Raw genomic sequence first — 24,883 nt, 5'->3', positions numbered from 1 at the left:
AACAGGCAAGAAGACTAGGTTTATGATTTTGGTGTATGAGTTATCTTGTGCGAGACGATTGCTGTGTAGGGTATTTTTGGATAATAATTAAGAATTAGTCAGTAATGGTGAATCACAAGTGTGTTGTCATATAAAACTGATTGAACATATCTTGTAAGATTGTTCATATAACTGCTAATAGAAAATCATCGTTGGTGATATTGATTCGAGTCACAATCTTTCATTTTACCACTGCTCTAGGTTTTACAGCCAAGTGATGGACTAGACTCGGCACTTTTGGAAATTCATCCAAGATAATTGCAAGATACTTTTGAAATATATAGTTTTTGCGCACTTTTTAATATAGACAATGATATCTGAACGTGTAAAAACATATACAACAGCAAAAACTTATCATACATACTGCAACACATACGAGGTCTGATGTATTATTTCTGTTATCAAAAAGAATGAGATTGCTCAACCACCAAGAAGCAAAAAATCAAATTCAGCTTGAATGCCATTAAACTGATACAAAAGATAGAGGCATGAATCAAAGTCGATATCAAATATAATAATGACACTAGTTAATTTTAAAACAAAGCAAGGAGAAACAGAGACCGCCAATAATATTCTACTTTATTGTTTTATAATAAGACCAACGCAAAAGAAGAAGAAAAAGGACAAGTTGTAGACATTTTGCAAAAGAATGAAGAAGGGTTAACTTGGAGTCTTGAGTTTTATTGCGACGCATACTTCTGGGTCCAGCTTCGAGCCGTGGCTTCGTACCTGACCCTATCGCTTTTGTATATGTGAGCTATCTCTGGAACCAGAGGATCGTCAGGGTTTGGGTCTGTAAGAAGAGAGCACACAGAAAGAAGGACCTGCAATACCAAATATGTTGAATAACTTGTGCTCTATGCAATGGAGCCAACATCATCTTGGTATATAATCTTAAAAATGATTTAATCTAAATGATTTCAAACAAACCTTAGAGATTGTAAGGGCAGGGCTCCATTGGTCTTTGAGAATGTCCAAACATATGTTTCCATTGCTGTTGACGTTCGGATGAAAGACTTTGGTTTTGAATACAACCTGAAATCATCAACCAAAAACATAACAACAACAATCCAATCATGATGGTTTTTGTTTTGAGCCCTAGGGAAGAGACTATTTATAGAGTTGCGTATTGTTGAAGTTATATATACCTTGGGGGGTTTAAAAGGATAATCTTTAGTGAAATTGATATCGACAAGGAAAACACCACCCGTGTATGGACTTTCGATCGGACCCATTATCGTAGCTTGCCAGTGAAACATATTTTCTCCTATTGGACCTGAATATCAAAAACAAAGGAGACAGAGAGACAGAGAGAGAGCGACAAAAATCAGATCTCCTATTGGATCATTACTTTGATGCATGGCTTATAGTGTACGTGCATTAGATATCTACGATGAAAAGTTTTTCTCTTTACCAGCACTGCATGATACAGGAGGGTCTCTCTCCAACTCCCTTAGCTCTTTCAATATCCGTTTCGTCGCCATCGTGTTTGTTTGATTCAAAGGAAATCTCTCTTGCTTGGATGGGTCTCACCAACTAAACCTAATACTTATATACATACATATATACAATAAAACATAAAAAGTTTTTTTTTTAAATCCCAAAAGGAAATAAGAGAAAATAGAAATCTTAAATAATTTACCAAAATCACGAAAGGAAATAGAAACTACATTAATATTTTTTTTTAAAGAATACATTAATATGAACGAGTGGCCTGTTTTTAAAGCGTGAGCCGTAAGCCTATTGCTGATTCTCTTAGAGCACAATTAACGGGATGATAAAAGGGTTTCTTAAGTGGTAGGTTCCAATTTTTTTGTAAAAACTGATGATAGAAATGATGAAATAGAGATCGATTTTGGTTAGTTTCTTGTACTGTTCACGGACCCCATTGACATATGGCGATCCGCGATTGGTTCAATTTTTAATTTTTTTTTTAAATCAGACAAAAAAAAATATTTAAAAAAAAAAATATCTCCTAAGAAACCGTAGTGCACTACGGTTTTAGCGTTAAAGACGTCCTTAATGGACTTAGAGCATGTGCATTGCTATAACCCTTTAATAGCTCTTAGCTAATATTTTAGTAATTAATGTAGATTAAGAGTTAATGCTAAGAAATTCTTAATTTTTAGTCTTCCAATGGAGGTTTCGTTAAGGGTTCTTAAATTATTTTTTTTTAATTTTTTTTTGGAAAAAAAATTTATTTATTAAATGAAACAAAATAAAACATTACATTTTAATCATAGAATTTAAAATAAAAACATAAAAACAAAGATTACTAAAATAAGCGATAATAATTTAAAAGAGGCATTAAAGATTAGTTGTTGTCTTGATCACCTCCAAATTTAGACCACAAATGTTCAACCAAATCAGCTTTAAGTCGTTCATGAATTCGTCTATCACGAATTGTAGTTCGAACATTCATCATATTGCCCATATTTGAAGGGATGTCTGTAGAATAGGTGAGATTGACTTGTGAACTTCCGTTGCCTTCTCCTTGTTGGAATTCCGAAACATCAAACTGAGTGTTTTGATCTCGTTCGTCTTGTACTATCATATTATGGAGTATGATACATGCTCTCATAACCTTACCGATCTTGACTTTATCCCAAATACGTGTCGGATTTTTAATAATGCCAAATCGAGCTTGCAAGACTCCGAAAGCACGCTCGACATCTTTTCGGACAGCTTCTTGACGTTGAGCAAATAAAGTTGCTTAGGGCCCTTGTGGAAGCGAAATAGATTGGATAAATGTAGTACATTTCGGATAAATACCATCAGTGAGATAGTACGCCAAATCATACTCTTTTCCGTTGACCCAGAAATTCACTTTCGGAGCTTGACCATTTATTATGTCATCAAAAACAGGTGAACGATCAAGAACATTGATATCATTTAAAGTACCTGGAGGTCCAAAAAATGCATGCCATATCCAGAGATCATATGAAGAAACCGCCTCTAAGACAATAGTGGGTTTTCCAGAACCACGAGAATATTGCCCTTTCAAAGCGGTGGGACAATTCTTCCACTCCCAATGCATACAATCGATGCTCCCTATCATCCCGGGAAATCCACGAACCTCTCCAATGTAAAGTAGACGTTGAAGATCATCCGGTGTTGGTCTTCTTAGGTACTCATCGCCGAACAAATTTATTATTGCTTCCACAAAATTTTCCACACATAACCGAGCAGTGCTTGCACCGAGCCTGAGGTATTCGTCGACCGCATCAAGCGGAGAGACCAAGCCTTTCGAGACCGTCTTTCTTTTGACGAAAGAATGGAACTTCATTGGATAGCTGATCAACAATACGCATGAACAAAGGCTTGTTCATTCTAAACCGTCGTCGGAATATATTTTCAGGATATGTTGGAGTGTCGCTGAAATAATCATTCCATAACCGGAGATTGCCTTTTTCCCGATTTCTCTCGATAAAAACTCATTTTTTTGTTGTATTTCTTTCATCTTCTTGATCATTGATGAGATTATCAAAAGCTTCATCAAATTGTTGATCAAAAAATTGATCGAAAGCTTCATCAAATGATCCCCCAATATTGATACGAGAAGAAGACGCCATCTTTGTTTTAATCAAAGAGATGAAGAGAATGAATTGTTTTGTATCAAAGAGATGAAGCAAATGAATGGTTTTGTATCAAAAGAGATGAAGAGAATGAATTGGTGAATGGTGAGAAGATGAATGAGTTGTTTGTTGTAGAAAGAAGAGTTATTATTGTGATCAAGAGAATTGGTGAACTTTCAGAATATATAAAGAAGAGTTGTTGTAGAAAGATAATCGAGAGAAGATGAACGAGTTGTTTGATATAGAAAGAACTCAATTTATACAACTCATCAGTTTAATGTTTGTCTCGTGATAGGACACAACAAACTTCTCGTGATACAACACAACAAACACAACAGAAACTCTCGTGACTAAAAAAAACAACTCCTGTGACAAGTACACAAGAACATTCTCGTGATTAACTCTCGTGATACAACAAACCGTTGACAAGTACAGAAGAGAAGACCACACCCAACATTCTACAACTTAAGTTCATTACATATGACCAACAGACAAGAACAATAAAAAGAAACAGAAACTTAAATACTCAAACAGACACAAGAACCTAAACAGACAACACGTCCTCAATCAGCTTCGTCTTTAGAGCTTCTTCACTCTCAGACAGTGGCTCTCTCTTTGCAAGAAGATTGTCAAGCAGAGACATCTTGTAAAGCTCTTTCTTTGCAAGAAGATCCTGCTGTTTGATGGACCACATTGACTGAAAATCAGCTGCCTTCCTATCAACCGTCTTCTTACTCCGTGCCTTAGAAGCCTTTACACCCGAGGGGCGGTTGGTGCAGTCATCAGCTGCAGAAGCCTTGCTTTCGGTTGCGTGTGAAGCTGATGAATTATATCCGTCGTCCAAATTCCTCTTTTTAGAGCTTCCACCGTGTCTAGAGCTTGAAACATCACACCACTTCTGGTCATTGCACAGCTCCATCCACGCATACTCTAGGGTGAACTTCTTTTTATAGTTGTTGTAGAAAATCTCATGCGCTTTTTTGAGAACATCAGTCTCATTTTGCCCGCTGGTCTTCTCCCTGATTGCAGCCTCGTACGAGCCACAAAACTTGCACGCGAGGTCGTTGATCTTCTGCCACTGCTGCTAACAGTGCAACGCCTCTCTCGGTTCGCACCCTGCAACCTTCTGGCTTGCCGCGAAGTAGCTTGCAATTCGAGACCAGAAGGCGCATGATCTCTGCTCAGTACCCACGACTGCATCTTTGCTCGTGTTCAGCCATGAGCTGATGAGCAAAATGTCATTAGAGGGCGTCCATCTCCTCCTTTCTCGGCGCTCTACAACACTCTCTGGACCGAGGTTGCTATCCACCGTCTGTTGAGTTCCAAAAATAGGAACTTCTGATGAACCAAATACACGTTGACTTTGAAGAAGATCAACAAAGTTAGACCCACTCGTATATGAATTAAAATCCATATCTGAATGCAAACAACAAAAGAAAGAAAGAGAAGAACAAGAGGAAAGTGTTTAAGATAAGAAAGACAGGGAACAAGAGGGAACCAGAGGAAGGCGTTTAAGATAAGAAAGACATGGAACAATAGGAAGGCGTTTAATAGAGGGAAGAGGACTTGACATATATCTAAACACATTCATCACAACCTTCCTAGACTTGACATATAGCTAACACATTTAAAGATCTAAACACATTCATCACATCTATTTATTACTTATACAATTGTAATCTAACCCTAAACGAAACATTTATTGCAGACACTTCAAGTCAAACAAGAATCAAAAGACATTAAGCTCAGTTGTTAAGATCAAACAGAGATGTTTACCTGTATTGCAAATGTTGCCCTTTTTCTCTCCTAGCCTTGCTTATGTCTCCTTATCGTGTCTCCTTATTATGTATCCTGAACACGTCTCCTTATCCAACAGACACAAACACATAGAAGAATCAAAAAATAATCACAGGAAGGAAATATTAAATTGAACAAAAATATTCTTCATTCTCAAGATTCTAGATCACGACACCAAGCCACCTAAACCAATACGATCAAGAATCTACTAAACATTTTATCTACTAAACCAATACAAACATGAATCTACTAAACATTTTTACTAAACGAGAATCTACTAAACGAGTTCAAGAATCTACATAACGAGATTCCACTAAACCAATAAGATCAAGAAGTACTAGACATTTAACGTTCAGTGAATCGAAATTTATAGAATTCACTCAAAAAATCAAGGAAATTATCAAAACATTCCGAAAGTTCTCAATCAACATCACATTATCAAGGTGATTTGTATGGTATACAGGACCGAGAAGATCAAGGTTGGTAGGAAAAACAAACCTTGAGTTTCAAGAGAAGATCGACTGTCTCTCCAGAGAATTAAGGATTCTCTCTTCAATGGAACTTCAATATGCAATTTAGACAATCAGATTTACAAACTAAACATCAAAAGCGAACAAGAAGGAGCAAAATCATTCACATGCAAATTTGAGGATTCAAAAATAAAAACGAAATAACTTAGCTTTGCTCATCGATTATACTCAGCAGCAACCGACGACCCTGTTCGTAAAGCCGAGCCACCGATATTTTCTCCGTCAAGCCACCGAGATTCGCCGTCACTGAGAGCCACCGAGATTCTTCCTTGAGGAGAGACACCGACTTCTCTTCCTCGACAAGACCAACGAGAATCTCGGTCAGGGAGAGCCACCACCAACGAGATTCTTCGTCGTCGAAATCAACCCAGAGATTCTTCGAGGAGCCGAGACGGATCGTCTTCTACGGTGAGAGAAAGAGGCTTTTGCTTCTTTTCCTCTCTTCTTTTCCTCTGTTATTTTCCTCTCAAAAAACAAAAAACCAAGAGACATAAAACACGTGTACACCAACGCTTAATTAAGCCTCGATGCTTAACTAATTACCTTTTTTCCTTTTATTTTTAATTACAAATTAGCTAAGAATCATGGTTAAGCAACTGCATTGAACATGTTCTTAGATTTTCCATTTACACGTGTTTAAGCAATATAGCCGCCAACTTTGTCCCATAACGGTAATGGAGAAAGAATCATTATTTAGTTCTGATTCTGAAAGAGAAGACTTATCCTGAAGCTAAGAGCACCATCAACGGAAGCGCTTGATGGAGTGTTTCTTGGTGGAACCCACCATAAAACAAGAAAACTGAGTGCTTAAAACGCCTGATTAGGCGTCGCTGCTTGAGCTGTTTCGCGGGTTCCACTGGCACGTGGCGGCCAGCGATTAGTTCGTTTTTAATTTTTTTTTTTTTAAAACAGAGAATAAACAAAAAAAAATAAAAAAATTAAGCACGCCACTTGGGGTACCAAGTGCTAGGGTTAATGGTGGTCTAATGATCTTTGCATGCTTGATGCAATGTATTATATATATTGAACGGTCTTTAAATGAGTCATGTTAAATTCCTGAAGGAATCTGAGAATAAGAATTTTTAACATGAAGAATAGTTATTACAATATCCTTTGTTCTTGTCGTCTTGTTCATGTTCATTGGACCAGGAAAATGAACTGTTACCAACTTGCAAATCAAAGTCGTTTCAGAGTACACAAAAGCAAGTAGTGTGAAAGAGAAGGCTCTTGGTCTCTTCTTGCGACCATCTCTCTTCTTACACACCATCTCTCTTCTTACACACCACCTAGCTTGGGAAAACATTTAGGGAGAATCATTTCTAATGGAATGGAACGAAAATATGAATTCATATAGTTACAGATTCAGCGTGCAAAGAAAGAATACAAACTCGAAGTTTCAGTACTTAACAAATCTGTTTTCTGTATGTCACTTTTTAGGACTACAAACAATCGATTCTAAACAAGGATTAGTCAACTGTTGATTCGTGTTTCTTCTTCTCCAAATCACAATATAGAACAGCCCTTCTGAGATTTTCTCTTTTTCTTATTCTTGTTTTTGGGTAGCTGGAGAACTACTTTGATGGCCACATCAAAGACAGCTTTAACATTCTGTATAATTGAACGAGTTTTCTCGTCAGCAAGATTCTGAAAGAAAACTATAAAAATGATGTTGAATTTTGTAGTTACTTGTTGTGTCTTTGCACTGCATTCTATATAAGCAAAAGCTCCAACAAGCTTCATTAGTTCTACACCCTACCATGAATAAAGGAAGCATATAAGAAGAAGAAACTTACGTAAAAGAAAACGAGGATGAGGAGAGTTACATGAGAAGTAGATATAGGCACAGCTCCAGGGTGCTCAAGCAAGTACTCCTTATCATCTCGAAGATCTGAAAAAGCATCCATATCAGAACTCTCTTTTTATCTTTTAACTGATAATAAATTAAATAAAAACAGAACCAACCAAGCTTTGTCCCAACAAGGAATATGGGAACACCAGGAGCATAATGTCTGAGTTCAGGAACCCACTGAGAAAAAACATAATGTATCAAAATGACTTAGATAATATCTCAGAACTGATGATTTATATTTAACCTTTTTAGCAACATTTTCAAAGCTAGCTTTAATGACAAGAGAGAATGCGAGCAAGAAGACATCAGTAAGATGATAGTTCAATCGTCTTAGTCTATTATAGTCAGCTTGTCCTATGTTGTTTCATCAAAGGCAAAACATAAACACAGAAAGTTTAAAGACAAAGAGGACTCGAGAACAAAAGAAAGGTTTCAAAGTTATATAACTTGCCTGCAGTGTCCCACACCCCCAAGTTGATGGAGTTCCCATCGACAATCACATTGGCGCTGATAATATCAAATACAGTTGGCACATAATCCTGTCACCACAACATTCCACAAAAGAAAATATATACGATGAAAAATTTACGAACATCCCAAAGAAACAATTGAGTATGTTATGAAGCAGACAAGCTCAACCCTATAGATCACCAAAGTAACATCAGTGAGACAAATGTCCTCCTAACTTTCTAATGATCGGTAAAACGAAGTTTGGGGATTAACCAAAAAGTGAACTCACGGTGGGGAAAGTGTTGCTAGTGTAGGAAATGAGTAGACAAGTCTTGCCGATGGCGTCATCACCGACGGTGGCACACTTTATAAACATTGGATCACTCAACTTTTCGCCGTTGACTTCAGACTCGAGCAGAGGATTTTTTGGTGAAGGAAGAGAGAGAGACTAAGGCCGACATTATCGGTGGTAGGGGAGACTGCTTAAGCGTGGATCCCAATCACTTTTTCTTAATGACTGTGCCATAATGTTTTAATATAAGGAATTTCACTGAGTCCTTAGCACTGTTTACGGGCTCCACAATACGTGGCGGTCCGCTATAAGTTTATATTATTTAGATTTTTTTTTTTAAACCAAAAAAAAAAAAAAATTTAAAGACCAAAAAATGGGACCACCGATAATGTTGCCCTAAGATGTCGATTCTCTGACTTGGATTCTTGTTACATTTCATTTTTTTATTTGTTCTTGGGTTGACTTTTCTTGAGACCCCTCTACTATTGAATTCCACCCTCAATTCCCCCAAACTCTCGATTTATCATTTAACCTCCCAACTGAAAATTTCATAAGTAAAACTACCTATACTATTCGATTGGAATTAATTCCACAAATCAATGAAATTGTTTAATCACGTTTACTTTACTAAAACATGATTACCTAATCGTATTTGCCTAAAACGTGATTAACTGATTGTATTTGCCTTAATCCAATCTATTGCCACATCTTCCCTTGCAGTCATCTTACTCCTTCGATGATTCAAAACCTCCTTAGTCATATCCAAAATTTTGGATCTGTGGCCTCGCGGTCACAGGTTAAAGCAGAAGCAACACTTGAGGTTGAAGAGATGCCCATTTTAGTGCATCCTTTTGCCCCACTAGATCGTAGAATTTTTAACATAAAGAATCGTTAAGACAGTATCCTTTGTTCCTGTCTTCTTGTCCATGTTCATTGGACCATGAAAATAAGCTTACTAGAGCATCTCCATTGTACACCACTCTAATTTCTTTTAAAATAGAAATCTCTATTATAGAGGTGAAAATGTTCCAATGTATGCCCCTATAATAAAATTTTTCTATTTTATAAAAAAATATAGAGGAAAGTTACTTTTTGCCTTTAAACAAATGGATAAACTGGGTAATGCAGTACTTCACTTCTGTGTCTTATTTATTCCTAATTAATGACACAATCTACGGGAATGTGAAACCTGATATATGGTGTTTTTGGCATCTTGTATATATGTTTTCTAATTAGTTTTAAAGTCTTTATCGAGTTTTCCTAATCCTTTTCGAGTCATTACAGGTCTGAAGTTGCATTGGATGGGAGATGAACCAGCTGGAACAAAAGAGACAGAAAAGAGTGCAACTTGGAGTTTTTCACGCAGAGCAGTCTGACGGAGCAACCTAAGTGCATGTTCCAGCGGCAGAGATTTTAAGGAAGTTTCCAAATATTTCGGGATTTTACCTAGGGCTTCCCCCTTTTTCTCCTGCAGCCGCCAGAGACCTGCAATATATATTTTCTTATTATTCTAGACATTCTACGTTACTTTTTAAAAAGATTTTGGAGAGAGAAAACTTGTACTTTTGTTAAGGAAGAAGAATATCTACATCCTTGGGAGAAGATTTATAAACCTTCTTTGCTTTTTATTATTAATTCTGACATGTTTTCTTCATCTGTTATCTCTGTGATTTCTCTGTCCATGGCTGAGTAATCCACTTGCTTAGTTTAGGGTGTTAGGGTGTTAGATTCGTGAGTTAAACATAGATAAGTGAATCCCTTGATTGTCTTCATTCATAACTATTCTTAATGTTTGCATTAAACTGGCCGCTTAATGTTAGATCCTAGGTTTAACATGTTCATTAACCGTGTAATAGGTTGCTAGCTCTGTTATGAATGAGCATTGCATCCCTATTCAGCGAGAGTAGATATTAGGATGTATTGTGAACATATCGGACTTGATCTCTAAAGCTTGCTAGCGCGTCTTGATCCAAACGAGAGTTTAGGCATCAAGACCGACTTGCAAAGGAATCAATGCCACGAGAGTGGGTTGATTCAACCTGAGTAATCCGAGTTCTGGACTTACCATTAATTGAACTTGAATAATTGTTTGGCTCACACTTGTTTAACACCCTATCAAACCACCCTAGGCTAGCATTCTTAATCATCTGAAAAACCTTAAATCAATCTTTTACTTGCTTGTTACGAAATCAACTTTAAAACCCCCATATTGTTTTAGCTTGATATTGATCCTATAGAAATAAAGTGTAATCATTGGTCTCTGTGGATTCGATCCTAAAGTGCTACATCGACATACCATTCGATTGTGGTAGTGTGCACATTAGGTTAATTGGTGTGCGTATACACATAATATCAATTTGGCGCCGTTGCCGGGGACCATCTTTTTACCTTTATTTTTCGGTTATTTATTTAGTCTAAGACCTCTAACTTGCTCTATCCTTTTTGTTGCAGTTAATTTTTCAGGTGCATAACCAGTAGACATACTCGGAGAAACGCACAACGAAATTGGTTACACTTACCAACCAGGAGCTAGCAAGGTTAGAAAGAACAAATCGTCAATAGCCAAGGCAAACCGACACCACTATGGGTGATCAAGCCGATCAGGATGATCGTATTGCTGCAATGGCACTCATGCAGCAGCAGATGCAATAGTTGCAGCAGACCATTCAAGCGCAGGAACAAGCTGCTCAGCAACATCAGGAACAACAGGCACATACTGTTCCGATTGGGAGGAGAAACCTTCCGCGTAACATCCCTACTACGTGCTCTGCCATTGTTCCTCCACCCTGCACCAGGCAGAACTTCGAGATCAAGCCTGCTTTGATCGGTCTAGTACAGAGAAAGGTGTTCTCTGGTCTCTATACAGAAATTCCAATGGAGCATATTGAGAGCTTCAAAAAAGTCTGTTGTTTCACTCGCGCGAATGGTGTTCCACCAGACTACATCAAGTGCACATTGTTTCCATTCTCTCTTGATGGAAGAGCTGCACGGTGGTTGAACTCCCTCCCTACCGGCTTTCTCACTTCATGGGAACATGTCCGATTAGCGTTCCTCAACCATTTCTACACTAAGGCGAGAACAACTGCATTGAGGAACAATATCACCTCTTTCAGGCAGCTCACTGATGAGCTTTTCTGTGACGCATGGGAGCGCTTCAATGACTATCGCAGAGAATGTCCTCACCATGGATATGATGATGACTACCTCTTGGAAATTTTCTATGATGGAGTTGACTGGGAATTTTAGAGTGTTATGAACTCTGCCAGCAACGGAGACTTCATGACTCAGACCACTAATGGAGCATTTGAGCTGATTGAGAACATGGCTGCTACCTCAGCCAATAAGAACGAGGAGAGCGATCACTCCAAGAAAGAGAACAGTTCCGACACCTAGAAGATAGATGAGCTGACAGCCAAGGTTGATCAGCTACTGAAAAAAAACCAAGGGCACGTCTTCAGCATGAAGCAAGCTACGGCCGGGCAGATTCAGAACCAGAACCAGCGACAACCGCAGAGCAATCGGCAAGCTGTTCCAGCTACTGGGAACAATCAACCAGATGAGCTGAAGGGTCGGGGTATGATGATGCAACAACTGTTGCAGGGTCAGCAGGTTCATGCCAAGGCGTTGAATCAAGTTTCTACAGACATCAACACCAGGATGGAGAACATGTTCACCGAGCTGAATACAAAGTATGATACTGTGAGCAACCACATAAAGAGGATTGATGTTCAACTTGCTCAAACAGCTGAGAGTGTCAAGAGACAGCAAGGTACCCTTTCTGGAAAGAGTGTGATGAATCCTAGAGTTGAGCACTGTAATGCAGCAGAGCTGAGATGTGAGAAAGCTGAGGGAAAAGAACCAGAGCAACTGTATGCTGAGACTGCTCCAGGCGCAGAAGAGAGAACAGCAGCCTGGTAGCTCTGAAGTGACTGCTCCCGACGAACCTATTGAGATTCCACCAGTGCAAGTCTATGTTCCTAAGGTTCCATATCCAATCCCGCATAAACATCTAATGGATCCTATTAGTACAGAGCAGCTGGCTGGGTTTACGAAGTTGGTAAGAAGGCTTCCTGAAAAGATCTCATTTGAACATGCTTGGGAAATTCGGCCATTGCATATGTTCTTCAAACATTGCAGAGAATCTCAGGAGGAAATCAAGGCACCATTTACTGAAGCACTAACACCATCGCTGAAGGTACTGCCTAAGGTTGATGACCCTGGAAAGTTTGTTTTTCCTTGTTCCATTGCTGGAGTGGAATTCAAGGAAGCTCTTTGTGATTCTGGGTCTAGTGTGAACCTTGTCTCAAGGGCGATTGTAGACGAGCTGAACATTGTGGACATTGAGCCTTCTCAGGTGAAACTGGTTTTTGCAAACTCTTCCATGACAGTCCCTTATGGCACAATTCGCAACCTTCCTGTCCAAGTTGGGAACTGTATTCTCCATACCGAATTTCAGGTTGTTGAGATGAGCAAGGATCATGAGATGCCTTTGATCTTTGGAAGGTCATTTATGGCCACAGTTGGAGCAGTCGTCGACATGCCTAATAAGAGAGTCTCCTTCTCCAACATAACCAAGAAGGTTTTCTACAAGACTGTCCCAACCAGATCACAAATCCGCTACGCCTCTTGCATTTCAGTGGTTAGTGGAGAACAGCTGGAAATTGTTGCTAAGAAGGAGCTTGGTAAAAAGGGTGAGATCAAAGAAGTCCTGGATGGAGATCCTCACACTGATACCAAGAAACTCAGTGGGAATGCAAGGGTGAATGAAAAAGTTCAGAAGAAAAGGGTCAAGGGTGACCCTATGATGACTTTGATACCTCGGTTGTGTGATGAGAAATCCATTGAGTATGAGGTAAAGTGCAAGGATACCTCTAAACCTTTCTCTAAGGTCAGAGTAATTCTCACACATGAGCTTAAAGATAAAGGAGAAGCTACTGTGAAAGGGTTGTTGAGCAGAGTTTTGAAGCTGAACATGTCTGATTGTGGAGCTTGTTTTGGAACAAGCCCTCATGCTCAACCCGACTGATTCATGTCACCAAGTCAAGCTAATGACTTCAACCAAGCGCTTGGTAGGAGGCAACCCAGTGGTAAGTGTAAATATAACTTGGTTTTGTTTTTTTTAGCTTATTTTTCGTTTTAGTTTATTGAGTCTCAGGTCAAAAAACAGAAAATCCGAAATACTTCAAAATTTTGGGTTGTAGAAGGGAGCGACTGTTCCAAGCGCAGATCTTACGATGGAACACCCAAAATTTTCTTGGAGCGTCCGCTCCACTCAGGTAAGTATCTAAAAAAAAGTTTATTCTTGTTTTCACCTTCTTTCTAATTTACTTTCACACCAGGGATGGTGTGAAGTAAGTCTGGAGGAGGGTTTTCGTTGTTTACTAACTCATTTCTTTCTTTGTTTTTCTTTTGAGTCAGTTTGAGTCAGTTTTTATGATCGATTCAGTTAAAACTTTGTGGGAATTATGACCTTATTCCGTGCTTTAGTTATCTTATTCAGTGACCTTAGTGGTGGCAAAGACACACATGTGGACCTGGAACACCATGACATATCTCACTTGATTCTCCAGAAGTTCTCAGCTGATCAGGTTACACTGGGTAGACTTAACTTCACCTAACTTGAATCTAATCTTGACTGAAATTTTTCTTGTTTTGGGCATTAGATCAGGGAAACGAGAACACACTCAGGACTTCTTATCCTTTTTATCCATCTTGCTGATCCTGAGTGGCTAGTTCATCTTTAGCTAGTTCTCACCCTGCACCTTAGCCTTTATTCCACCTTCATGCATTTGTTTTTCAGTGTCATATGTGCAGATATATGCAAAAAGGTCGGAGAAGAAAGGATCGATGCAGTCTCTTACTCGTTACTGTTGCAGAAATTCAGTCAAAAAGGAGAACAAGCAGATTAAGGGAGCAACCGCTCCATAACCAATGAACTGCGCAACAGCAGGGGTGGAAAATCAGAACCACCAGTGGCACTCAGAAACATCATGTATTACCTCCTTCTTCGTCATATCACCATATCAGTATTCAGAAAAAAAAAAACGAAAATGAGGTGATGGAGAAGGGGAAGAAATCAAAGAAACTTGAGCCAATGGGAAGGTCAAGCAAAAGAGTGGGTACCAAGTTGAAAGATTGGATAGCAGGCAGATGATCTGATCATCCAGATGGCTGATCGAAAACGGAGCAGTCGTTCCAGATAGAGCAAAAATGAGTAGAAGCTGTGGACATCAATGGATCTATCCTCTCTTGCCATTTTGTGCGATATCCTGCATCTTCTACAATGAAATAGTAACCCCTAAACACTTTTAACACCACCATTAAATAGCCTGTTTAACACCTAGCCCGTCTACCCTGAATAGTGCATGTGATGAGAAGCTCACGCTACTCTTAAATGAATGTATAGAGTTTTGTCTCGATAGTGTTGCTTTTTCAGGTTTGAGATGTAGAGTATGAAGCCGATTTTTGAGCAGCAGTCAGTGGGGTTCCGGTAAGGGTGTGTTGTCCTAGTTTTACTGTTTATATGGTTCAGAGATTCGTGGTTAAAGTATGGTTGCTGAGAATAGGAGAGTTTCCACACTTTCAAACCTTTCTCCTTGTTCTTGATACTTGACATTGTTTGAGGACAAACAAGGATCTAAGTCTGGGGGAATTGATATATGGTGTTTTTGGCATCTTGTATATATGTTTTCTAATTAGTTTTCAAGTCTTTATCGACTCTTCCTAGTCCTTTTCGAGTCATTACAGGTCTGGAGTTGCATTGGATGTGAGATGAATCAGCTGGAACAAAAAAGGCAGAAAAGAGTGCAATTTGGAGTTTTTCACGCAGAGCAGTCTCACGGAGCAATCTGAGTGTCTGTTCCAGCGGCAGAGATTTTTAAGGAAGTTTCCAAATATTTCGGGATTTTACCTAGGGCTTCCCCTTTTTTCTGCTGCAGCCGCCAGAGACCTGCAATATATATTTTCTTATTATTCTAGACATTCTACGTTACTCTTTTAGAGAGATTTTGGAGAGAGAAAACTTGTACTCTTGTTAAGAGAGAAGAATCTCTACATTCTTGGGAGAAGATTTCTAAACCCACTTTGCTTTTTATTATTAATTCAGACATGTTTTATTCATCTGTTATCTCTGTGATCTCTCTGTCCATGGCTGAGTAATCCACTTGCTTAGTTTAGGGTGTTAGGGTATTAGATCCGTGAGTTAAACATAGATAAGTGAATCCCTTGATTGTCTTCATTCATAACTATTCTTAATGCTTGCATTAAACTGACCGCTTAATGTTAGATCCTAGGTTTAACCTGTTCATTAACCGTGTAATACGTTGCTAGATTTGTTATGAATGAGCATTGCATCCCTAGTCAGCGAGAGTAGATATTAGGGTGTATTATGAACATATCGGACTTGATCTCTAAAGCTTGCTAGTGCGTCTTGATCCAAACGAGAGTTTAGGCATCAAGACCGGCTTGCAAAGGAATCAATACCACGAGAGTGGGTTGATTCAACCTGAGTGATCCGAGTTCTAGACTTACCCTTAATTGAACTTGAATAATTGTTTGGCTCACACTTGTTTAGCACCCGATCAAACCACCCTAGGCTAGCATTCTTAATCATTTGAAAAACCTTAAATCAATCTCTTACTTGCTTGTTACGAAATCAACTTTAAAACCCTCATATTGTTTTGGCTTGATATTGATCCTATAGAAATAAAGTGTAATCATTAGTCTCTGTGGATTCGATCCTAAAGTGCTACATCGACATACCATTCGATTGTGGTAGTGTGCACATTAGGTTAATTGGTGTGCGTATACACGTAATATCAAAACCTCACTGGGGAATTAGGCAAGGAGACCCGATCTCCCCCTATCTCTTCATTTTGTGTGGGGAGGTACTATCAGGTCTCTGCAGAATTGCAAAGCTAGACGACTCCTTGAGGGGGATACGTGTGGCTAGAGGCAGCCCCGGGTCAACCACCTATTAATTGCTGACGACACGATGATGTTCTGCAACTCCCTGGCCCTTATCCTGCAGAAATACGAGAGAGTTTCAGGACAAAAGGTCAATATTTCCAAATCATCTATCACTTTCTCTGTTAAGACCTCCCAAGAGGTTAAAAACTCAGCTAAGGAGATCTTAGGAATCCATAAAGAAAGAGGTGTAGGCAAGTATCTTGGATTACCCAAAAATTTCGGGAAAAGGAAAAAAGATTTATTCACCTCAATAGTGGACAGAATCAGACAGAGAGCCTCCAACTGGTCAACTCGATTCCTCTCGAGAGCCGGAAAGCTCACCATGCTCAAAGCAGTCCTGGCTGCTATTCCAACCTACTGGATGTCTTGCTTTTAACTTCCAGTGAGCCTCTGCAAAAGAATACAATCAACTCTTACACGCTTCTGGTGGGATAGCTCAACAGACAAACGCAAGATGTGTTGGGTGGCTTGGGATAAGCTAACAAAACCTAATGCACTAGGTGGTCTCGGACTAAGAGATATCCAGTTATTTAATCAGGCGCTTCTAGCAAAAGTGGCGTGGAGAATACTAGCTTCACCGAGTTGACTACTAGCACGAATACTTACTGGGAAATACTGCCACAAGAAGATCTTCCTTAACTCATAACTCCCAGCAGTTTGCTCGCATGGATGGAGGAGCATTCTCCACGGCAGAGATCTTCTCCAAGAAAACCTAGGAAAGGCAATTGGGAATGGTCAGAATACAAGAGTTTGGAGAGACTCATGGATATTTCCCAACACCACAGCTAAACCTATGGGACCAGTTCATGATACAACGCTAGACCTGAGGGTATCTGATCTACTGATGGATGATTTGCACTGGAATAAAACCAGGATAGAGCAATTTTTACCAGAATTTAGCTCGCAAATCCAATGTCTTCAACCTAGCAAGGCAGGAGTTGAGGATGTTTATGTCTGGACCCCACTAAGCTCTGGAGTCTACTCAACAAAATCTGGATACAACTCGCAATCAAGAACTCCAACAAAAGCTAACACTCCACCTCCAATGCTCTCCAACCATTCTGACATGGAGTTTAACTGGTTAAAAGATGTTTGGTCTCTAAAAACAGCTCCAAAGCTAAAAAATTTCCTTTGGTCAATTATTCAAGGAGCCTTACCAATTGGAGCTGAACTTCAGCGAAGGGGAATGACCTCAGCAGCTCTCTGCCCTCGTTGTAAGGAGGTTGAATCAGCAATGCACGTTTTCTTCCTCTGCCCTTTTGCAAAAGAAGTCTGGCGTCACACCTATCACCAGTTCACATAGCTGAGGATACAGACTTTAAAACCTCGATCTAGGCTTTCAGACAAGCACTCTGCCTCCCACCCACTGGAATACGATCACCAATCCTTCTGTGGATCTGCTGGACCATCTGGTTAGCTAGAAATAAGCTAATCTTTGAAGACAAGACAAATCGACCTAAGGAAACAACAACAAAGGGTCTATCAGCGGCTTTAGAATGGACTCAAGCTCAAGATAAGGATCAAACAGAGACTAGAAAACCCATACCGCCAAAGACTGCTACTCGTCAGGAACCAACATCATCCACACGGCCATCTTGCGCCGTCGACGCCTCTTGGGAGGCTTCATCAAAGCGAGAAGGACTTACTTGGTGTCTCTCCAGTGATCGATCACATCCCCCAAGATCAGGATCCCAGATCGTCGAATCGGTTAGCTCACCCCTCATGGCTGAATCGCTCGCCCTCCGCAGAGGCATCGAGAAAGCAATTGAAGCGGGAATCAATTCAGTCACAATCTTCTCAGACTGCTCAACGCTCATTCGAGCCATCGTAACAAAGAGCCAGATCACAGAGATCTACGGTGTTCTCCAAGATATCAACCGTCTCTCATCTTGCTTTGTCTCTATCCAATTTCAGCACATCTCTCGTTCTCAGAACAGAGAGGCTGACCATTTAGCTAAACAGGCCCTTAAGGCCCACTGTCGTTCTCCCCTTTTGTCTGTAAACTAGCCCATGGGCTTTAAACCTTCTTCCTTTCCTGCATGATTAATATAACCTCCGTTGCTCAAAAAAAAAACATATCTCTATATTTTCCCCTATAAATAGAGAAACTCTGTCGTAGAGACATACATTGGAGCATTTTCACCTCTATAATTGAGTTTCTGGAAAAATATAGAGATAGAAATAAGAGTGGGTTGGAGATGGTCTAACTAGCAAATCAAAGTCGTTGCAAAGTAAGTAGTGTGGAAGAGAAGGCTCTTGGTCTCTTCCGCAACCATCTCTCGTTACAACACCACCGAGCCTGTGCCGTAAACACTTAGGAAGAATAATTTCCAATGGAATCGAAGCAAATGTCAACACTTAGGAAGAATTTAAAGATACAGAGTGCACACAAAGATACAACCCCAAAGTTTCAATACTTGAGCAATGAGTTCTTATATGTCTACTTTTAGGACTACAAACAACAGATTCTTGTTTAATGGGAAATAAGAGAAAATGGGCACTCGGAAACAATGATTAGTTAACTGTTGATTCGTGTTTATTCTTTTCTTGAATCACAATATGGAACAGCCTTTCTGAGATGTACTAATGTTGTTGTTGTTGTTATTGGGTGGCTCGAGAACTACTTTGATGGCCTCATCAAAGACAGCTTTAACATTCTGTATGAATGAAGAAGGTATCTCATCAGCAAGATTTTAAAAGAGAATAATAAAAATAATGATGAATTTGACGTACCAGTTGTGTCTTTGAACTGCATTCTATATAAGCAGAAGCTCCAACAAGCCTTTTTAGTTCCTCGCCCTATAATGAATAAGGGAAGTTAAGAAGAAGAAACTTCCTTAAAAAAAGATCAGCAAGAAGACAATGAGGAAAGTTACCTGAGCAGTAGATATAGGCACAGCTCCAGGGTGCTCAAGAAAGTACTGCTTATCATCTCGAGCATCTAAAAGAGAATCTGTTAATCTTTTTGAAGGATAACAGATGAAGAAAAAGTATAAAAATAACCAACCGAGCTTTGTTCCAACAAGTACGATGGGAACATCAGGAGCATGATGTCTGAGTTCAGGAACCCACTGCGGAATCATAAGCAAAACATCAAACTTATTGTATTAAAAATGTGTAGATAAATATCAAAGAACTGATGATTAATATTTAACCTTTTTAGCAACATTTTCAGAGCTCGCTTTGTTAACGAGAGAGAATGCGAGCAAGAAGACATCAGTAAATGGATAGCTTAATGGTCTTAGTCTATTGTAGTCATCTTGTCCTGTGTTGTTTCATCAAGGCAGACCATAAACACAGAAAGCTTAAAGACAAAGAGACAAAAGAAGCAAGAAATTAGGTCTCAAAGCTATAACTCGCCTGCAGTGTCCAACAATTCCAAGTTGATGGTGCTCCCATCGACAATCACATGGGCGCTGACATTATCAAAAACATTTGGCACATCATCCTGTCACCACAACATTCCATCAGTCAGAATCTACATAAAGGTTAAATGGGCAGAATAAAAAAGTGAGAGGGACAAACAAAAATAAAACTAGCGTTAGTATTTTCGCTTGTGTATTGGGGAGGGAAAAAGTTTCTTTGCTTTTTCTGGTTTTAAGCTGAAAGTCAGCAAAAACCTCTGATTAATAATTTTAACATGATTATATTAGGAAACAGACAAAAACTGTAAGACCCAAAAAGATTACAAACATCCCAAAAAAACAATTGACTATTATGTCATGAAGCAGACAATCTCAATCCTACAGATCACTAAAGTATCAAACACAGAGACAAATGTCCTCCTAACCTTCTAATGATCCGTAAAACGAAGTTGTGGGATTACGCAAAACCAACCAGATAAAAATATCAACTTTACGTCTACACAACAAATTCAGTGATCAGCTCATCGTTTTACCCAACGATTTTATTGGATCACAGAAAAAAACTGAACTTACGGTGGGGAAAGCGTTTCTAGTGTAGGAAATGAGTAGACAAGTCTTGCCGACGGCGCCGTCACCGACGATGACACACTTTAACCTTGAAGCACTCATCTTCTCGCCGTTGACTTTAAACCCTCATTTTGATTTGGGCAGAGAGAAAGAGAGATAGATGCTCTTTTGGCAGCTACGAGACGAAAGAACAGCAGCTGAAAGTCTGAAACTCAAAAGTCTCTGGCAGACTTTTCGACTCTCTGACTTCTTGTTCCATTTCTTAACCTTTTTCTGCTCTTTATTTACTAATATTTTTTTTTTGTCTTGGTTGCGATATCTTATAAAAGATATTCATCCTGACCCTATTACACTACACGAGAAGGAAGTAATTGATGGCTCATCTTTCTCTCTTTATTTTCTCCAACTTCTTTCTAAAAGCTGTTTGAATAAAGATAATTGGTGACCGGGTGACCTTCGCCGCCGGTTACTATCTTTCTCTTTGCTTTCTCTTTGCTTTTTGTTGTAAATATACAAGATTGTTTTTTTTTTTTTTTTTTATGATAATCCAGGGTTCCCCGCTTCGCGGGTCATTACCTGGGCCCGGTCAGGCAGCGGACCGGCTTCATCCGGGAGGGTATGTCCTGGGCCCGAAGGCCCAGTACCCGCTTTTGGTGACATGGAAGAGCAGTTCGCCTCTGGCTGGCGTCGAACCCGGAAGCATGACAATTAGCCCCCAAGGCTCTAACCAGTAGAGCTGACTCATCCCGGCAAACAAGATTGTTTAGGTGTTTCACATGTCGGAGGCAACTTCGGTTCCGCTTCGTCGGTAGTTTTCTTCGTTGGGCGACTTTTTTTGTTGTGTATCTTTAAGCTAATCAGAGTTTTTCGTCGTATCTTCATTTTCTATCTTCGATTTGCATGAATCACTTCTTCCCGTGTAAGTTTAATTTCTTTATTCCAGATCTTTGATTTGTTCTCTTGTGATCTTCGGGTGGTAGATCTCCTCCATCGAGAGTAGTCTTTTTCTTCTTGTTGAAATAAGTCGGGAATTTTTTCCTTCTTGGTTGAGATTCGAAGTTAATGGATGAGGCTTATCGATTGGAAGCGGATTAAGTGAAGTTGGGGTTTTGTAATAAAAAAGTCCTGACATATGATCTGTTTTTTGATCGGTCCCATAGTTTAATGATCGATGATCATTTGGAGCTCAAATTAGAAAACTGGCGAGCATTGCATGTGGGTTTCAAGACGGATTTGACGACAAAGCTTCATGCGTCATCTCCAAATAGACGATCAGAGGGATGATCGGAAAGTTGAACGGAGCGCACTGGTGAGCAGAACTGGATGGATGACTAGGGAAACATCTCAGCCCCCCAGTGACCTTTCTTAGCACATGTAACGTTTGTATTACAGTTATCTTTAAGGTTTGTATTGGGCTCTTAGACCATCTCCGTTTGTATTCTAATGATTAGTTTAATTGTAAATTTTGTAATTTGTGAAGTTTAGAACCTTTTGTAACGTAATTAAATTTGTGAAGGTCCAATGATAAAACTCCTTTGAAGTTTTTAAAAATTAATTTTTCTTTTTAATTACAGAAGTTGAATTATTATTGAATTTCATAAAATTTAAACAAATATGTATGTTTGCTGTCCTGAGCTGATGACATACCGGAGCTTCCAACAAGTTGGGTCTCTGTGTCATGGTATGTTTCCTTGAAGCCTCTCTTGAGTCTCGAGATCGTTATTTTGATAAAGTTGTGATCTTTCAATGATTTGGCATCTTCTTATGGTTTGGTGAAGTGAGCGAACTACTGGAAGTAGAGAAAAGAAGGAATAAAATGGCTGCACATGCTTACAATTGAATTAGCTTGTGTGTGTTGCAGTAAATACATACATAGTTTACTGTCAAAAACCTGTCATCAAATCAAACAGCATTCGCAAAGATCTTCAGCCTCTATTGGACAATACATAAGTAATCTATTATATATATACTCTCACTCCTATTAATGAAATGTGACAGAAGACTTGATCACAAAAGAATTGATTGCTTAAAAAGAAGCTAGACACAAAGGACGAGCTCATTGTTAAAACTCCATGTTAATGGTGGTTGGTTGAGGACTACATAATTGTGCAGATGCTGGAATCTGAATCATAGTCATCTGTATCGCTTACTTCACTGCAAGCATCAAATATAATTGTTTTCAATTTGCTAGCAATAACACAGTAATGTAAGAGAGTAAATTCTTGAAGGAAACTACTCTATTGGTCCTATAGCAGAGGAGAAGCTACCAATGTGGAACATCAAAAGAAGTTACCAATAATCTAACTTGTACAGTAGTAGTAGTTCATCAAGTGAAGGAGGGATCCCAGGTGTTTTTACTAAGTTAGATTCCACAAGTCCCAGAATGATGTGAGAAGCAGGCCTACAAGTAAGTGAACTAAACTGTTGCCACATAAGGTGCACATCTAGATTTCTTAGATACGAATGAAAGTAATGAGCTATAATACAATTTACAAAGGAAAGCCTAAGTGTTTCTCATAGACTCATCAGCAAATTACACAATGCGTTCCAACTTGACGCTGACAAATCAAGGAGAAACAGATTAGCAACCAACTACAAGAATTTCTCAACTGAAACCATTAAACCAACAGGGAACTAGTCAAACATCAAGTAGAGTATTCCAAAACCACATGTCCACAATATCAGCCAAATCAATACAAACATAACGTTAAAGGATACTGCAAAACTATTAACTATGAAGTAGCAGAGGGAGACCAATAAACGAGAATACAATCACACCACAATTCACAAATTAAAGTGAAAAAAAAATGAAGGAAACAAAACAAAACAGAAAAGAAACAGAGATTCTTGTTCCTTACCTTGGTTCATATACCAAAACCTCCGCAAGATAATCTCACATCAAAACCAAATTTCAATTCCAACGAGGTTCACAAGCTTTAAATCAATACAAAAAACTCAAAGAATTCGAATCTTCACCTTGATTTCATGGACGGATTTGCAGGAGGAGAGCAACAACAAAGAACGACGACGAGATTTTTGAGAGAAAAAAAAGCATCGAGGAAGAGAGAGACGACCAATACCAAGGAAGCACGTATGGGGTTTTTACCGATTCCAAAAGCCCTATATTAGACGGCGGTTCTCTTGTTTTATCATTTTTTTTATTTATTTTTTTTGGTTTTTTTTAGAACCTTTTATAAAAGCCTCCGATGGAGGTGCTCTTAATGTTTGTATTGGTCTTTCAAATCCTCTTGTACTGTTAAGCTTTTATAAAAAACAATAAAAAAAAAGACTACAGAAGAAAAGCCAAAACATTATTATAGACAAGCCCATTAACCCATATGTTTAGGGTACCCATGTCGACTTTGTTTTACCAAAAAAGAACACTTAAAAGATTCTACCAAACGAGATTTTGGTAGATTCTCTTTACTTGGAAAAGATTTAGGGTTCGACTGGTGACCATTCTGGAAACAAGCGGAACGAATAAAAAAGGAACGTAAAAGAATAAAATTGCAGGAATGAAAAGGAACGATTGTTCCTTCTCAAATTTAACAAGGAATAATTTTGTTCTTTATTTCTCTACAAAAAAGGAATGGTAGGAAATGAGAAGAAAAAATTACTCCTTATGAAAGGTGATATTTTTTAGAAACATTACGGAATGCATTATTCGTCACCGTTCCCTGGTCACCATTCATACTCTTAGTTTAGCTTTTCTCTCTCGACTAAGAAAGATCGCCACTTGATATCTTCTGGCTACTTCACTTTACCATGTTGTCTTTGCAGCCTCCTTCTTTCACACTCAAAATTCTATCTTGTATCCGTTACATTATCCTCACTTGCAAAATAGAGTGGAAGCCATGAGGTATTATCTCAGTCAAATCCAATACTGCTCGCTGGAACATACATTACTAGGGAAAACCAAATGGCCATAAAAATCGCAACCACTGTTACCGGACACCAGAGATTAGGAATGGGCAAAAAAAATCAAACCGAACCGAGTCAAACGAAACCAACCGAACCAACCGAACCGATTCAAACCGAACCAAAGTCTATTTCAAATCATTCGGTTGAAGATTTCTCTAACCCGAATGGTTCGGTTCGGTTTCGAACCGAACCGAGAAACTGATGTATTTTTGTAATTATTTAAATTAAATATATTAGTAATACCAATATACTAAAATTTTAATACTAAATCACTTTTTTCCATTTTTCATTCATTAACATATATTCTTCTAACCTAATATGTGATCATCAAAATATTTGATTTTTTTTTAAAATAGAAAAGTATGTATTCTTATATTCTTATATATGTAAACATGGATGTTAAATCTAAACATAAAACCTAAAGCAAATTTTATTAAAAACAAAAGTTCTTCTCCACAGCGTCTCTTTCCTCTACGTCTCCTGCATATTTTTCCTGCATCTAGATCTTTTTTGTGGTGTCAATTCTAAAT

General features: G+C 38.8%; 4 protein-coding genes, 2 long non-coding RNA genes and 1 other non-coding gene across 12 annotated transcripts; 1 reads left to right on the top strand and 6 right to left on the bottom strand.

Moving 5' to 3' along the window:
- Nucleotides 1-528: 528 nt before the first annotated feature.
- On the bottom strand, nt 529-1,706 carry LOC106389453 (ubiquitin-conjugating enzyme E2 29). Its single transcript, XM_022699724.2, has 4 exons — nt 1,454-1,706; nt 1,188-1,315; nt 970-1,074; nt 529-863 (listed from the first exon to the last, which is right to left on the bottom strand). Exons 1-4 carry the CDS (start codon nt 1,521-1,523, stop codon nt 720-722), a joined length of 447 nt encoding a protein of 148 aa, XP_022555445.1. The 5' UTR covers nt 1,524-1,706; the 3' UTR covers nt 529-719.
- Nucleotides 1,707-4,158: 2,452 nt separating this feature from the next.
- On the bottom strand, nt 4,159-5,028 carry LOC106384446 (glutathione S-transferase T3-like). The gene is made up of 2 exons (XM_013824407.1): nt 4,730-5,028; nt 4,159-4,633 (listed from the first exon to the last, which is right to left on the bottom strand). Exons 1-2 carry the CDS (start codon nt 5,026-5,028, stop codon nt 4,159-4,161), a joined length of 774 nt encoding a protein of 257 aa, XP_013679861.1.
- A 2,215-nt stretch (nt 5,029-7,243) lies between these two features.
- On the bottom strand, nt 7,244-10,700 carry LOC106384445 (rac-like GTP-binding protein ARAC3). Of its 3 annotated transcripts, XM_048751173.1 has the most exons (6): nt 8,530-9,784; nt 8,242-8,329; nt 7,904-7,967; nt 7,765-7,829; nt 7,628-7,693; nt 7,244-7,549 (listed from the first exon to the last, which is right to left on the bottom strand). In XM_048751173.1, exons 2-6 carry the CDS (start codon nt 8,278-8,280, stop codon nt 7,445-7,447), a joined length of 339 nt encoding a protein of 112 aa, XP_048607130.1. In that variant the 5' UTR covers nt 8,281-8,329; nt 8,530-9,784; the 3' UTR covers nt 7,244-7,444. The 3 variants fall into 3 exon arrangements, with proteins under 3 accessions (XP_048607130.1, XP_048607131.1, XP_048607132.1); XM_048751174.1 differs by lacking the exon at nt 7,628-7,693 and having other exon boundaries at nt 7,244-7,585; nt 7,735-7,829; nt 8,530-10,700; XM_048751175.1 differs by lacking the exon at nt 7,628-7,693 and having other exon boundaries at nt 7,735-7,829; nt 8,530-10,694.
- Nucleotides 10,701-11,616: 916 nt separating this feature from the next.
- LOC125584807 lies at nt 11,617-11,724 on the bottom strand. The gene has a single exon (XR_007321715.1). It is a non-coding gene; the product is annotated as a small nucleolar RNA R71 (small nucleolar RNA).
- A 7,115-nt stretch (nt 11,725-18,839) lies between these two features.
- LOC106389450 (rac-like GTP-binding protein ARAC3) lies at nt 18,840-20,802 on the bottom strand. 2 transcript variants are annotated; one of them, XM_013829708.3, is made up of 7 exons: nt 20,439-20,802; nt 19,861-19,948; nt 19,656-19,765; nt 19,508-19,571; nt 19,377-19,441; nt 19,234-19,299; nt 18,840-19,157 (listed from the first exon to the last, which is right to left on the bottom strand). In XM_013829708.3, the coding sequence occupies exons 1-7, from the start codon at nt 20,532-20,534 to the stop codon at nt 19,053-19,055; spliced, it is 594 nt and encodes a 197-aa protein (XP_013685162.1). In that variant the 5' UTR covers nt 20,535-20,802; the 3' UTR covers nt 18,840-19,052. The 2 variants fall into 2 exon arrangements, with proteins under 2 accessions (XP_013685162.1, XP_048607129.1); XM_048751172.1 differs by having other exon boundaries at nt 19,377-19,571; nt 20,439-20,740.
- Nucleotides 20,803-21,115: 313 nt separating this feature from the next.
- Nucleotides 21,116-21,983, top strand: LOC111204615. The gene is made up of 2 exons (XR_002657110.2): nt 21,116-21,351; nt 21,593-21,983. It is a non-coding gene; the product is annotated as an uncharacterized LOC111204615 (long non-coding RNA).
- Nucleotides 21,984-22,241: 258 nt separating this feature from the next.
- Nucleotides 22,242-24,483, bottom strand: LOC125583724. Of its 3 annotated transcripts, none has more exons than XR_007320785.1 (2): nt 22,726-24,483; nt 22,242-22,586 (listed from the first exon to the last, which is right to left on the bottom strand). It is a non-coding gene; the product is annotated as an uncharacterized LOC125583724 (long non-coding RNA). The 3 variants fall into 3 exon arrangements; XR_007320786.1 differs by having other exon boundaries at nt 22,242-23,324; nt 23,409-24,483; XR_007320784.1 differs by having other exon boundaries at nt 23,409-24,483.
- Between the last annotated feature and the right edge of the window lie 400 nt (nt 24,484-24,883).

The sequence above is a fragment of the Brassica napus genome, chromosome C3, assembly GCF_020379485.1.
Source record: "Brassica napus cultivar Da-Ae chromosome C3, Da-Ae, whole genome shotgun sequence".
Lineage (NCBI taxonomy): Eukaryota > Viridiplantae > Streptophyta > Magnoliopsida > Brassicales > Brassicaceae > Brassica > Brassica napus.
The sequence above is the reverse complement of the archived record's forward strand: the minus strand, read 5'-3'. Positions and strand labels throughout refer to the sequence as shown.